This window comes from Accipiter gentilis, chromosome 15, assembly GCF_929443795.1.
Source record: "Accipiter gentilis chromosome 15, bAccGen1.1, whole genome shotgun sequence".
NCBI classification, from domain to species: Eukaryota; Metazoa; Chordata; class Aves; order Accipitriformes; family Accipitridae; genus Astur; species Astur gentilis.
In genome coordinates, this window is record NC_064894.1 from 17,518,066 (window position 1) to 17,533,379 (window position 15,314).

The 15,314-nt window shown below is 38.7% G+C and overlaps 1 protein-coding gene across 1 annotated transcript in view; it reads right to left on the reverse strand.

Moving 5' to 3' along the window:
* Window positions 1-5,476: 5,476 nt before the first annotated feature.
* Window positions 5,477-15,314, reverse strand: part of SIM1 (SIM bHLH transcription factor 1) — a 47,792-nt gene continuing 37,954 nt past the window's right edge. The window contains exons 10-11 of the mRNA XM_049818327.1: window positions 9,396-9,801; window positions 5,477-6,207 (exon numbers count right to left, since the gene is read on the reverse strand). Coding sequence (XP_049674284.1) covers window positions 5,477-6,207; window positions 9,396-9,801 — 1,137 coding nt within the window. The remainder of the gene's footprint in view (window positions 6,208-9,395; window positions 9,802-15,314) is intronic.

Below are 15,314 nucleotides of genomic sequence, written 5' to 3' on the forward strand. Positions count from 1 at the left end.
TAATGTGTGAGCAAGATTATTTCTTGCATTGCTAAACTTCCCACTGTATCGGTAGCTGAAAAGAAAAAAATGCATGTAGTTCAAATTGCAATAAATAAAAGTGTTTTAAAATTGTATGTTGAATCCTAGAACAATAGGAAATATTGAGAACTCCGTGTGAGGGGAGTTAAATAGTGAACACAACCAGACAAAAAGCTTTTTTTCTTCCTGTATTTGATCTTTCCTTTCAAACACAGCTTCATAGATGGAGTCATAAATTACCTCTTTTCAGAAAGGGATGTATTCCTAGCAACTTAGAGCCAGATTTATCCACAGAACTCTTGTATACATAAGCTAAATGCCACAGTGAAGCTTAACCTCACATCATTATTTTTTTTCATTAATAAATGCTCTAAGGAAATGTGAAATGGAGTCATGCTAGTGCTCTCACCATTTTGAACAGAAGACTATTTCATTTTTTGGTCTTCAGAATAACAGCTAAACCCTCAGCTACACTTCTAGCAGGCTTTACTAACACCAAACTGAAGGGTTACAGAAAAAAAACGGGGGTTGTTTTGTTTTGTTTTTTCTGCTATTGGTTTTGGGTTTGTTTGGGGGTTGTTTTGGGTTTTTTTGCTTCTCAGTGCATACAGCTGAAATATTTAACTGTCAATACTAATTGCAAATAAAATAAGTTCTTCTCCACACCGTAGAGGTGTCTGGAGTTAATCCTATAAGAAAGCATGTTCATCCACCATTGTTCCTAATAACAAAGCCTGTATTGCCTTTAGACCCTTAGGTGTTTTAAGTAAACTTGCAACTCATGGAAAGACCAGAGCCTGAATCCATTTGCCGCCAGACATTAACTATAGCCACCTTAAAATAGACATAGCTGGGTCTAATCCTGGAACTGTGTGCTATAATCCCCATTATATACAGCTTTGTATGCAGAAGGCCTGAAACCAGTGCGTATGCCACAGCTTTGTTCCTTGACTGAAAGGTTAACTGACCTCTGGAACAGCCAGTCTGATTTTCTGGGGTGGCTGTGCCTTTTCCTTTTATTTTTTTCCAACTCACTCAGGATGTTCACATAAATGAACATATGGTGGTTAACATACTTAGGGACATTAATGAATAAATGCTGCATGTCCAGAGATAAAAATGAGATTCAGATAAGAGTGATTAAAAGAGTTTAAAAGAGCAGGATTTTACTGTGTAACCTGTGGCAGTATTGTGGACACATCAACAAAAGCCAGTTAAAGCTTAAGAAATACTTCTGGGGCTCTTCAGTGCAGAGAAATGCACTCATTTTTTCAAAGCATGTATAAATAACCTCTATCATAGAAACACAGCCAATACAGCTACTACCTTCCATAGTTTCCATACTCGCATCTTGAGATTAAAAAAAAAATAAAAATTACAAACAAACCCCAAACCTATTGCCACTTCACAACAAGTCAGCTTTTTTGCCCTTACACATATTAAGTAGTACCTTACTCCACAAATATTCCCATTTGAGTCAATGGGACAAATTGCTGAGTAAGGTTCTTCTTCTAATTTAAGAATTGCTTTGCTATTTTGTCCAAAATTACAAACTCCATGCCCCTGGGGTGCAATTTTGTATAAAGAAGAGAGGGGGGTTTTTTTGCTTCTTTAAACAAAAGAGGTATACCAAAATCATAATGCACAAAAATAATGCACCATCCACTGATATCAGTAAGAAATGGTTTGAATGAGCTGTGGTCACTCTGTATTTGGAGTAGCTACTAAATATTAATTTGGTGTTAATAGCAAAACACTATTAGGTTAGAGAAATGATGCAACACAGCAATTTATATTGTTCCTGTTCCAAAACACAACCTATATACCTTATTTAAAGTGATAACCTTTAGCTAATGTGATACATTTGAAATGTATTTGGTACAAATGCCTTGCATTTTTCAATTTTGCAAAATATCTCATCTTATCTGATTTAGAAAAGGAAGAAACAAAAAAAGATTATATCCTTGAAGGATACTAAATGAAAATTTGAATTAAATAAATATGTAATGGAAAAAATAAGCTTTATACCATATCGAAAAGTACATGTAATACGCGCTGCAGTGATATTATATGCTATAATTAAGATTGCAAACTTGCTTTCATGTAGCATGCGGAGTCTATGTTTACAACATTCAATGCTTTCTGTCAATTAAGAAGTAATTCCTGGCTATCTGAAGAAGCAGGATGGCAAATTAGCTGACAAAAGGCATCTATCTCCAGCAGACTGTACTGAAATGCTAAGGAGCGCCAGTTGCTGGAATCCCATGAGGGGAGTGAGCATCAGCCTTTGCTTGTAGCACAACGTGGCTGCATGTACAGACCTCTCTACTGATATATTTCATTCATTACAGTGCATTTTGCTGCATTTGTCGTGATAGTGGACTGGAACTACTGAAAATAGGATAAATTACTACAGTTTGGGAAGTTTTATTTTGGGATCACAGTAAATAAGAATGGGGAATTTTTATTGCATAGCACACTGGCTTTTTTCCTAGGTGAAACCATATAGAGTACAAGCATCTCATATTGTGCCTGTTTGTTTTATAAATCTTCTATTTTTCAAAAGTGCCTGTCAGAATGCAAATACAACAGTGTCCAAACTGTGGTTTCCTGACTATTCGCGGCCATTAGACCATAGCCAGGGAACTGCAGCTGGTCTGCAGAACTCTATTGCCTTCTAATTAAAAGCTTGATAACAAGAGTGCCCAGTGATCCCAAGAAACTTGGGTGCTGACAAAATCCCATTCGTCCAAACAGTTTAGGAAACTCTTCTGTAATACAAAATAATATTGACACTTAGACTTATTTTTATATGTACTATTAGGGCTAATATGATACCATGTACCTCTACTCTAATTCGCTTTGCAAATTGTATTTTAATACTGTACAATGAGACTCCAAATACAAGTTTATTCATATTATTCATAGGAATAAGTGAAATAAATATGTATCCAGAACTAGATTTATCAAAAATACTTTCTCATTCCTATGCTTTAGGAATATATACAATTGTTGGGCTGAAAGAAGTCTATTTTGGTCCATTCCTTCCTCTGAGTTAACAGTTGTCAATGGTTTTCTTCCTCTCAATTATTTGCCTTGTTTTTATCTTCAAACAAACAAACAAACAAACAAAAATCTCTAGCTCCTTCTCTTTATGACCTTTGTTATTCATTTGGCAGTTAGTCAAATAAACTTCTTGCCAAATCATTTTGTTCTCATTTTGCCTTGGCTAACATTCAATGCCCTGTCTCTCATTTCTGCCGCTAGTTCAAATAGTTTTAGACCATTATTTATCTCTCCTCTGTGCAGAGCTTGGTGCACACCAGTGACATTCCCCCTTACTCTTTTCCCTTACAAAGATGACAGACCCAGTTTATTTAAAGTTTTTATTAGATCTTTCAGTCTCTTTATCTTTTGCTGAGCTCTGCTCCACCTTTTCTATTATAAGCTTTAGATAATAAAGACCAGACTGTGTTGCTCTTCCTTGTGTTCAACGTACATTTCACCAGGAGTGATCACACTGCAGTCAACAAAGATTGCTTATGGAGTAAGGTACTACTCAATTCAAGATTCACAATCTGCCTTGGAATGATCAGGACTATACACAATATTCCAAGTTCAGAGAGGTAATTTCCTCTGCTTTCAAGTACATCTCTACTTACGTGGCTTATAATGTTATTATTTAGCTTTTGCTTCTGATTAGTTTTATTTGAAAATAGATATTTTTAACTCACCCATAGCATGCTGGTTTATATTTAGTCCCATTGATGACTCAGTCCCATATGTCGAGCTTCTTAATGTTACAAATGAAGCTAGACTTAGTGCTAATCTCATTTTAGTAACAACCTCAAGTCCCCTTACCTCCACATTGGTATAATGGGGAGTGGTGGTCCTGCTCCCATTGCAGTCAACTCTGAGACTTCATACAAATGCCATACAAAGAAGGACAGGTCTAGCAATTGTGCCTACAAATGCTCTATTTTACTTCTTTTAGCATATGTTTTTTATTTACTCTTTTCCAATCAATTAGTGTCTCTTTGTTCATGAGATTATTAAAAATTGCAAAAAGTTTCTCTGCTTCTTTTGATGTCTTCTATAACTCCAGGACAGGCCCTGATAATATCAGCATTCTTAATACAATCGAATTTCTTGGAACCTTGATTTCCCTCAGTACTTTTTTATGTACATATGACTGATTTTGATATCCCTAATATGTTCTGATATTCATTAAATTTTCTGCTGCAAGCAAGAAAAGAATGCATATGTCTTTTTCAAAGTCATACCTATTACTTTACTGTATGTCAGACAGAGTAGTTACAATTTTCTCTACTTTCTTAATTTACTCCAAAACTTTATCTGAAGTAGGACAAACCACCATACAGTTTTTGTCTATTCTCGCCTCTCATATTTTTATACTTACACAACTGCCTTTGTATTTTACAGCAAAATTTCTATGATTCTACTGAGTTCCTTCTGTGTTTCAAATTAATTCTTAATTATTATTTGGCTATTTAGAACCACTTTTCCTTACACTTATTAGTAAATGGCATACATAGCCATAAGGTTAAATGTTTTTATCATGGACCACTCCTAATTCCAGCCTATTCTCCCTGTTTCTCTTGACAATTTTCTTCCATTACACTCCACTACCCACTTTGTGCAACGTTTCAAAAATATGAGGACAATGTCCCATCTCTACATCAAGACAACCAAGCCCTATGTATTTCTCAAAACTACACTGAGAAAGGCCCTCTTTCTTTTAAATACAGAAGTAAATATTTGATCGTACTAATCATAAGGATACTGCTCATTTGACTCCTTTCAAATCAAGCATATGTAAATAGCTATGCATGTGAGTACACAAGGAAATAACAATTTGAGGAGTTCTCTCTTCTTTCTCCCCTTTTTGATTTTGTATTGGTTAGCCATGGATGCTTTATACCATGGAGCAGCATAACACACTTGGCCATTAGGGAATACATAGATCACCAGAAGTACACATTTTGACGTGTATTTTGAAGGAACACATTCCAACTTTCTGCATAAAAAGGGTGCACAGCAGTTTTGTTGGCTGGGACCTGTGGGGCACATGCAGTTCAGAAGGTCTGCCCCAGGCAGCGTTTCCAAACAACCACCTCTTACACAATGTGCATAAATTGCTCTGCTATCCTGCCCCAAGCACTCCCTGCCTAGACCTCTTCCATCCTTCTCACCTTGCATGGCACGAACCTTGAGTTTAGATCTATTCACTCTAACCCTGCATGCCAGTGCATTTTTATTTTTTAAAAGTAATGTGTGTTAACTGACTTAATCCCCCCAAACCTTAGGTTATTCTTTCTAGTGCACTGTGGTATATCAAATGCTGGTAACGACAAGGGCATGGAAACATATAATATCTTCCAATTAGATCTCAAAGGTTATTTTTTAAAGGACAAAAGTTTTTAGAAAAAAAGTGTCAGCTTCCATTGGTTATTATAACAGATGTTCCCTTGTGTCCTTGTGCTGGATCTTGCTGCATCCTTAAGTGAGAAGTCACATCAAAGTGTGATCCATTACAGCCTAGTGAATAGTTTCTAATGGTTTCAGTGTCATATAGATGCTCCAGGGCATAGCCAGTTAATGTGTAAGCATGCTTATCAAAGTACTGCCTGTGGGAGCTGTAATAATTTGGAGAGGCTGCTGGGTGGTCCCCTGGGGTTTGATGAGGGGACATGTCTGAATGCAGGTAGTCTTTAGCTAGTACCAAGCTAGATTTTGATATTCGGTCAGAATTGGGGCTGCTTATCCTAGACAGTGTTGTGGGGCTGTTGTCATAGTCATTTTCACGTGGGCTCATAATCTTTCCATCTCGTTGCTGGATGTGTTCACAGGGAGGAGTGCTGGCAACCGTCGGGACGCGGCAGACATCTCCTGCCAACTGCTGCTGAGGATAGTTTGCAAAACAGATAGTGTGCTTCTTCCCTGTGCCGTTGATGGAGACCAGTGGATCAGGGGTCGTTTTCCGCAGCTGTAGTCTGTTTTCTTCCTCTTTAATCATTTGCTGGGTGGCTCTTATTAGAGTTTCAATTTTGCTGGGCTCATGCGGACTGCTCTGGTATTGCTCAGTACGGTATCGGTCACCTGATTCACTGGCAGAGCCGGGGTCAGGTGAGCTAACGACACTGTCCTCATCCCAGTGTCCTCTCCCTAGGAAAGAGAGAAAGGAGAGAAGCATTGAGGTTGAAGGAGGCAAGCAATCTTGAAGAACAAGTACACTGAACCTTATTTTACAGGCAGAAAACTGAGACAGAGGCAAGTGACTCGTAACAAATCCACCCAAACTGGCTATGGTAGAGCCCTTGCTTTTCAGTGACAACCTCTAGTTTCCAGTGTCTGCACATGGAACAACTAACACAGCTGAAAATATACAAAGAAGAGATCTAAGCACCTCAACACAGACATCCAGTGCCACCTGAGACACTCTGGGGTAACCAAGCGTGTGCACAGGCCCAGCAGGTATGGCACCAACTCTGCAGGAGCTCTGTGTCTTCTGGAGCAGCTAGAGGCCAGGCAGGGTACCCTAGGGCGTGTCAAAATGCTCTCCACACCAAAGTTCAGGCCTCTGACCCCTCACTACCTCTTTGCATCAACGAAGTCTGAGTGAATTGGGACCACGGTGAAACCACAAATCTCAAGGAATTACAAATGGACATCATTCCAGCATGTCTTCTTAGGCCTTTCCAGGAGTTAAAACATAGAGACAGCATTGTGGAATAGTTTGTGGCCCTGTAGTGACTTTACTTACACAACAATAAATAAACACAAGTAATGAAGCAGTTCTTCTTTAGAAACATAAGAACCCATGGCTGTTAGACGAGGTTACTGTAAAAATGTGATGTCATATCCCAATGCATAAATATTTGCTGTATAAAACTTTTAGAATGGGAAAATATAACTATGTTCTTACGGCTCTTTAAAAAATAAGGCCCATAGACATATCAGAGAAGGTGTTCAGCTTGCTTGTAGCTGAAAGGACAGACGGAACCAGACCTGTCAATCCTCACTAGGAAGAAAATGAGTGGCCCCCAGACGTGAACAGCCAGCTAATGCCACACTACAATGAAGGGCTCGATAAAGGATTTGCTGAGATACGTGCCTGCAAGAGGGCACGTGTTGGACTTGCACAAATTACTTAACCATGCCTTTGCCTCAGCACATACAAAGTCCTCTTTGGGCATGAGGACTGTTACGCTGGTTGACAGGACTCCTCAAAGGAAACCCATTTTCAGACTAGCACAGGTAGTTCCCCTTGATCTGTGTTGGGTCGAGGCATATAGATCTGTTTGGGTGATAGACCTACTGCTGTGTTGCAGAGTTCATGACAAAAATCAGTGATGGGCTTTTATAATAAACGTGTCCTGCCATTTGTCGGTGGAAGTACTGCATTGTGGAGTATCTCATGAGCATAAATCTACCCAAAATGCCAGGGCCTGGAGGTGGAAGCGAGCTCCAGCCACCAGAGCACGTGGTACACCGGCACACCACGACACACTGGGAAGCTGGTCGGCCACGGCTCTAAACCACACGCTCAGTTTGTCTCACTGCACAGACCATATCTGCAGTGTCCCAGACTTCCTGAGTGTGACCAGAAACACGTGGGTTCATATGCAATATCCAGGGTCTGCCATACTGGTCAGCTAATTGTCATTATCGTGAGGTGACTCCGAGCCAGAACTACCGGAAGACCCATTAAAATAACAGAAAAGAAAGAAAATATTTTCCGCCCAAAGAAACTGCCCTGACAGAAAAGTTCACATAGTATTGTCAAAAGGAGATTCATTTGTGAAAGGCCAAGGTTTGAAACTGCCTAAATCTAAATGAAAATGGCACATTTGTAAGGGAAGATGAGATGTTCCTCTCCTCAACTAAGACCAACGTGTCAGGTTTTACCACCAAAGCTACATGCAGACTGAAGGCCTAATGAAACACACAAGACTTGATACAATAAAGAAAATAACTGCAGCACCAGGAATTACAGCAAAATCAAGGAACAAACTAAAATCAAATTATATTATCCATTTGCATTGACTATCCTTGATGAAAGTATGGAATAAATATTTAACACTTTTGTATTTGTACCTCCATATGATATTTCTACATTATTATCTTTGTTCGGCAAGAATTATCATGCATAGAATTTGCCAGCAAAATTATCATACATTTCTTAATCTTCTTTTCTGGAGAAGAAAAAGCTAGAGAAGCACAAGTATGACAGAAGTACAGAACAGACACAAGGAAGGAGATGTACTCTCACTGGAAAAGTGGAGAACAGTCCTCATCAGCAAAATTTAGGGCTCCTTTTCTTTCCTCATTTTTCCTCTGACTCTATTTCCCAGAACTTCCTATTTAACCATTTTTCTAATCTCAACATAATTTCCCTCAGATTGGAGTAAAATATTACAGTTCTTTTTGATTTCCAAAACCTCATTCTGCAAGTCAATGGAATGGTACTGAGGTAATTAGCTTTTATGAGTTCTGTAATACAACCTATGTTTTGACAGATTATTTTAATAGAAAAGCTTTTTTTTTATGCTGTATCTATCCTTACAAACTTGAACTCTGACTTTTGGGTCAGTTGCAGTCTTTCAACTCTCAGCCTACCCTTTAAACCCAAGGACCTTTGGATTTTTCAAAACCCAAGATCAGCCTTTCACTGAGGGGTTTTTCTGTTAGCGTCACCCTCTGAAGATGTGCTAATGCACTGAGTTTGCAACCCGCCAGACACCAAGCAAGGCTTCAGGCTTGGTGCTGAAAGGATGGAGAGACTCAGATTGGCTAAAAATTATAGCTGGGGATAAATGTCTGAAACCAAAAGAAAATGTTAATTTGAATTGCCCATTTCAAAGAAAAATAAACAGCAAACATTACAGAATCTAGTAATAACCAGTGCAGAGAAAAGAGTCATTTGGAGAACAATTTCTCCAAAGACTTTTAAAGATTTTTTTAATATCTACCTTGGATCTAGCTCTATTTTTTTGCTGAATATATTCCATCCAAAGTAGTTTGATCTTAAGTCAAATAAATAACACATTTCTGTCAGGTGTATCATTTTGGTTATATTTTTAAGATCACCCTTAAAATCTCACCAGTCAGATATTTCCACCTTAATTTCACAGATTAAAAAATATGGAACAAAATTCTATTTTGCTGCATATAAGACAGACTGTCAAACTCAGCTTGAATTTTAAGTATTCCTCATCTCCATAGATGCAATCTCTGAGACAAGGACATACATCAAGAGTCTCTCTCATTTTCTGTCTCTCACATAAACAGCTGCACGTCATGTTGCTTTATCTGAGATGGTGCCACTTCTGCAAATCCTTGTTATCTCTTACCATGAATCCTGTGCACTGACGTTATGTGGGGCATACTGTTCTCATACGCTTCTCTGCTCTCAGGGGACGACTTAGTCAGAGGCAATGCCGAACGAGAACCCCACCAGCTCTCCCTTCCCGGCTGCGGCGTGCCGAGAAAATACCGGCCAGCTTCACATCTGCCTCCTTCGCAGGCCTGAGTATGGAAGTGTCTGTCATCGGTCAGCCTGGAGTGGTCGAGCGCAAAACCGTAGCAGAGAGCACTGCGGTCCGAGTACTGTCTGTAGGCACAGGAGATGTCGTGGTGCTGGGAGCTCGGTCTGTCCGCCGGCTCCAGGAGCTGGGGAGAAGCCGTATCGGTCAGGGGGCTCCCGCCCCACTGGCTCTCGTGGTCAGACTCGGATCTCTCGGTGTGAAATCCAGAATACTGCAAAACAGGAGAAGCAGTGGGGAAATTACGATGCCTGGGTGAAATCTGCAAGTAACTGCACTGAAAAGACAGCGTGTGCAGGTGAGAGGGTGTTTTTGGTGAGTGTGCCCACCTCTGCACCTTCTGATTGGACTCCTAGTCCTTTCCTGTACAACACTCTGTAATGAGCTCACGGATGACAGGACAGACCTCATGAAAGTCTAAAACATCCCATGTCGGCCCTTAACAGCCATCTCCTTTATGATGTGTAATATTAGGCTCAGCAACGTCAATGTTGCAATTCAATATTTTTTTCATATGTCCAGGTTTTTCTTATTGCTTTGAAAGCTGGTGCTTATGCTCAGCAATGGTGCTCCAATGCTCCTTGGCAAAACGCTTTCAAAAGGGACTGAAATAACGTCGCTCCTGGAGCATTCTTGCATGTCAGATTGAAACTGAATGTATTTCAAGTTCTTTTTCTAGGGGTTCCCTCTCTTTTCCTCATATTTTGTTTGTTCTTGGATTTTTTTTTTTTTTCTTACCTGGAGTGGTATCTTTGAACTTCTTTCCTCCTATTAGTAGGGAAAAGAAGCCTCCTGTAGGTCCTGGGACTACCAACACTACTACAGAGTGAAGCTCCAAAGTGATGGCAGATCAGTAGGAAGCTAAAAATCACAGCTCTGTTCCAGTGTGGGAACAAGGAAAATCCAGAAACTATTCGCCAGAAAAGGTGACTGCTAGCCAAAGCAGGCGGAGTGAGCATTTGGCACCCTCGCTTAAGCAGGGCCCTCCCAACACAGAAGCGGCAACTAGCAGGCAGTTGGAAAAGCACACAGAATAGGAGCGCGGGCATTTGTTCAGAGAGAAGTAAGGGTTAAGTTAAATGTCACAGATTTCTAGATGTTCATAATGAATGTTTCAAACTTTTAGATACTTTTGAGGAAAGAAAAGAAATAAAAAGAATGCTTATTAAACCTCCTAGGATTTATCTATCTCATTTTTAAATCTTTTTATTTATTGGAACTGTCGAACTTCATGGAACATCTTTAAATCAATTTCACCCATGATTACGGATTGGGATGAGACCAAAGCTGTACATGCTCACCTCTTCAGTACTGCACTCATGTCACAAATCAATGCATTACAACATGAAACATTGGAATTCTCTCGTTCCATCACTCACCTTCCAGATGCCCACTCTGCCTTTTCTTTTAATAGGCATTAGGGCCTCTCTCCTGAAAACATAAGCTTACCTTCCCTTTCATTAGATTGAGTTGCTATGAAACTCCTCATTATCAGCCAGAATCAAGGTTTTATGCGCTTACCAATCGAAAGTACTGACCAGATGTTCGACTTACAGAAACTTAAACCATCTGTGCAACATCAGTAGTGGTTTTGGCATTTAATTGGGTATTTCTTCAGTATTCCAGTTTATATTTGTGAATACTGTTTGTTTAACATGATAGGTTATTCAAAGGAAATAAAGAAAAGGTCATGGCTTCGAGGAGCTCAATTCCATTTTGTTATTAGTTGTCAGAAGAACACCCGTAGGCAAAAAGCCTACCAATAGATATGGAGGAGGTCAGCAAGTTAGTACCACCATATTCATCGCAAGGTTTTAGAGATGAAATGATAAATCTGATTTTGCATGGAGGTAAGATAGATACAGAGCCACAAAAGAGTTCTTTTAAATGCCAGTAACTAGGAACTTTATTCAGCCATCACAATGTTATGTGACCAACTGGAACATCTAACTCTTTTATTTTCCTTTCAGATCTAAGGTCTTTAAACTGCTTAGTCACAAAGTTGTCTTCATAAATAGTGACTGAATTATTGTAAACTTTTTGACAAAAATATATAGATACTATTGTTTCCAACGAAAAAATCAGAAATTATAACAAGATTTTGACTGTTAAATTTTAGTTAAAATGAAAATGCACAAAAAGAAAACTACTTTTGTACCTGTTCTTAATTTTAGAATTATTTTTAGTGCTTTTGGGGGATTTGACCATTATAAACCAGATTTTTTAATTAAAAAAAACTTTAGCTTTTTTTTTAAAGTTAAGCTGAAATATAGGATAATATAAGCATAAGTGTAAGTATAAAAAAGTTAAAAGTTCATTTATTTTCTTATTAAAAACAAAACTCATAGTAAGTATTTCTTTCATAAGGAGGACAAGGAAAATTAATTTCTAATTATATTATAATGAAATTTCAATTTTTTGGACAATTTATGATGATAATAAATGCCAGAGATTCTTTCAAACTGAAAATTCTTTATTTCATTTAGCCCCAATAGCTATTCTTCTGTTAGCTCTTTGTTTGTAAGGACACCTCAAGGTCCAACTCAGCTTCTCTTGAAGGGAATTTCTCCATTTAACTGAAAACATACTCAATTTTTTTTTTTTTATCCTGAACCTAACCACAGAGGATTCAATTCCACAGGCCTTTGTGCACTTTTCTTAAAGAAAGCAAAAACATTTCAAAAGGTACGTGTTTGGTACATCAGAAATGCACCATGTAATGTCTTATAACCATGTAGTCAAGACCAACCATACTTCATGCATATTTTTTGTACTTGATGTGAATGATGATTGAGATCTGACCCATAGCAGCTGCTAGGCCATGGACAGAATTAAATTAACACACTGAATTGCTCGTGGCCCACATGTCTACCAAGGCTTGATTATGATTGCCTACTCTTAAGGTACAACATAAGCAGACATAGGCCAAAAATATGTCAAATTCCCTTTAAAGCTAATCACATCTCTATTTGGCATCATCAGGCTGCCTCTACTGCTGCAGTCCTACCACTGCCTCTTCTGGGAATCTGATGTTGACAGGTGGAGACTCCAAATACGGGTATGTGTGACATGTTGACGGGGGGGGAACTGAAAGGATGATCAAAGATACTGCTTTACTGAAATGGGAGTAGAAACACTATCTCTCAAGTCAGAATTAGGCTCCCATATGTCAAGTGATGAAAGACCATGGAAAACGGAATCAGCTCTACTGGAAATTATGGCCAATTAAAATTAGTGAAAATATAAATTTTTTTTCAGTCCCAGTCCTGCCTCACCAAAAATGTATTCCTTTCTGCTAATTTTTGCCTTCTTACTCCTATTGGGCAGAATTTATTATTTTGGGGGTTTTTTGACAAAGTTTAACCAGCAGACAGAAGTTAAACATGATAAAGAACTTCAGACAGGCAACATCTGAAATCCCTTCAGGTGATCTCTGAATTGTCTTCTGGCATAAACAATAACAATAAATAAATTGGATGGTCCTCCAGCTGGTTCCTGGAAACTGAATTGCCACCTCCAGGTACTAGAAATTTCTTCCAGAGTGCCAATCCAGTGTCCCATCACAGTGAGAGCACACCAGTGGGATTAGCGCAGACATAAAAAGGGGCTATAGGCCATCACTGATGCTGTATTCACTCCAAGAAAATCTTCAGAAGGGCTGAAGGGGCAAGGAAATAGGAAAATAGAAATTCCATATCTAAGAAAAGCTTACTTTACGAGAGCCCATGGAAGTGCATTAGGCCAGTAGACAATTTAATATTTCTCAGGTGATTTTCTTTTGCCTGACCTTCCATTCCTACAGGTGTCTCACTGGCCCGAGCACTCATCCTGCCATATGCAGCAACAGCAGCCTGCTCCACACACCGTGCCAGATGTTCAAACAATAGAAGTTACAGATATCTAATTTTCTGGCAGCCGACTCAGGTTTTTATCATTATAAACATTAAATATATAGTGAAACCCTCTCAGAGTTCTCTTTTCCATGAAAAACTTTCACTACATCAGCATTAACAGCTTTCCTCTTGATTTGTGTCTTAACCATGAGAAAAAAACATCACAGATGCGGGCTGCATTGTACTAAGAACATATGCATGCTTTTAAATCACTTTTATCTTACTTTTTACTAATGTAATCCTGAAATGTAAAATATGTTCTTTTTGCATTCACTGTTATAGGCAGAACAGATGGTGAAAGGCTTAGATTAAAGTAATACAGCATGTCCATTAAAATAACCCCCACTGCTGGTGACTCTTCAGCAGATCAGGAGTTATGTTTACTATAAAAAGAGGGGGTTGCTTTGCTTTTGAATACACTGGAAGCTGCCAAAGCTTTAGGCTACAGGAAGAAATGAAACAACAAAACAACAAAAAAATGCTGACTAGAATTCAACCTGTTATCTTTACCCATAGGGTGATATACCCAAATAGAGGTGGATTGCAGAATTAATTCAGATTATCAGTTTAAAGGAGCTATAAAATCAATTTACCTCCAAAATCAGGTGTAATAATATACATCTACTAGAGGAGGCTCTTACTTTCAAAAATTCATGCATGCTTTAACACACACCAAAGCCTCCATCCAACAGCTCTTGGGTGCATCCTTACTTGTATGCGTGCGTTTGTTTTATACATATATAATCTCTATCCAAGAACTAAGAAGAGATACGAAGCAATAAATGTTTATCCAGATCTGACCATAAAACATTTCCATTAGAGGCAGACAACAGAGAATTTTAAGTATTTTCTTTAAATAATCATCATTAATGGGAGATTAAACTCCAAAGCAGTTGTTCAGATGATCACAATTAAAATGTTTTTCCAGACTTGTTGCTATTTCCTGTGTACAGAATAAATGAGGTCCAGGGCTAGCTTTTTGGAACACAAAATAAATGAGGTCCAGGGCTAGATTTTGGGAGCCCCTCACAATGATTATTATTATGGGAGAAGACTAGAAGCATCTTTTAACCAACTCACAATTTCCTTTTTCTGCAAATCTCTATCAAGTCCTCATCTTTCCTGGTTTTTCACCTCCTCTTTCAGCTCTCCACCTCTCTGGAAGGACAGGACTAGAAAAGCACTGCTCAAAGTGTCTGGGCAAATACTACAGCTGTGTCATGAATTTAGGACTGCTCTCCTCTCTGCTTGCCTTTCCCCTGCCTGGGGTTGGTTTCAGAGAACCCACTAGCCCACTGTACTAACATCAGTCAGTGTTAATCAGATACTGACCAATACCTCTTAATTTAACGAACTCAGTTTTTTCTTAAAGAGTCTACAAGCACCATATTACACTATGCCTGCTTTTGCATAAGTTTTGAGGAAAAAAACATTAACCCTGTCTTAGGTGACCAAAACATTCACATTTTGCCCTAGTAGTAAACGTTCAGCTGAAATTTATTAACATGGTTTTCACACAGTTCACGTCTCATGTAGCTATCCTAGGGGGCACACAGCTGGCAAGGGAGAGGATTCTCAGTCATCACCCAATAAAGCATATTAAAGCATATGATTCCCTTTTCTCATCAAGACTGAAGCAAAGTAAATGGCAATGGGAAAAGAGAAAAAAAAAAAAAAAAAAAAAAGGAAAGAAAACATGTACATTTTATATTGTCTAGGTGCTCTTAACTTTAAGAAATACTTTGCCCACTGCCATTATTTTACTAATAAACTCCTTGCTTCCTTCCTCCACCAAAATGCAAGCTGCTGTGTAAGCCAAAACCCATGACTTCAC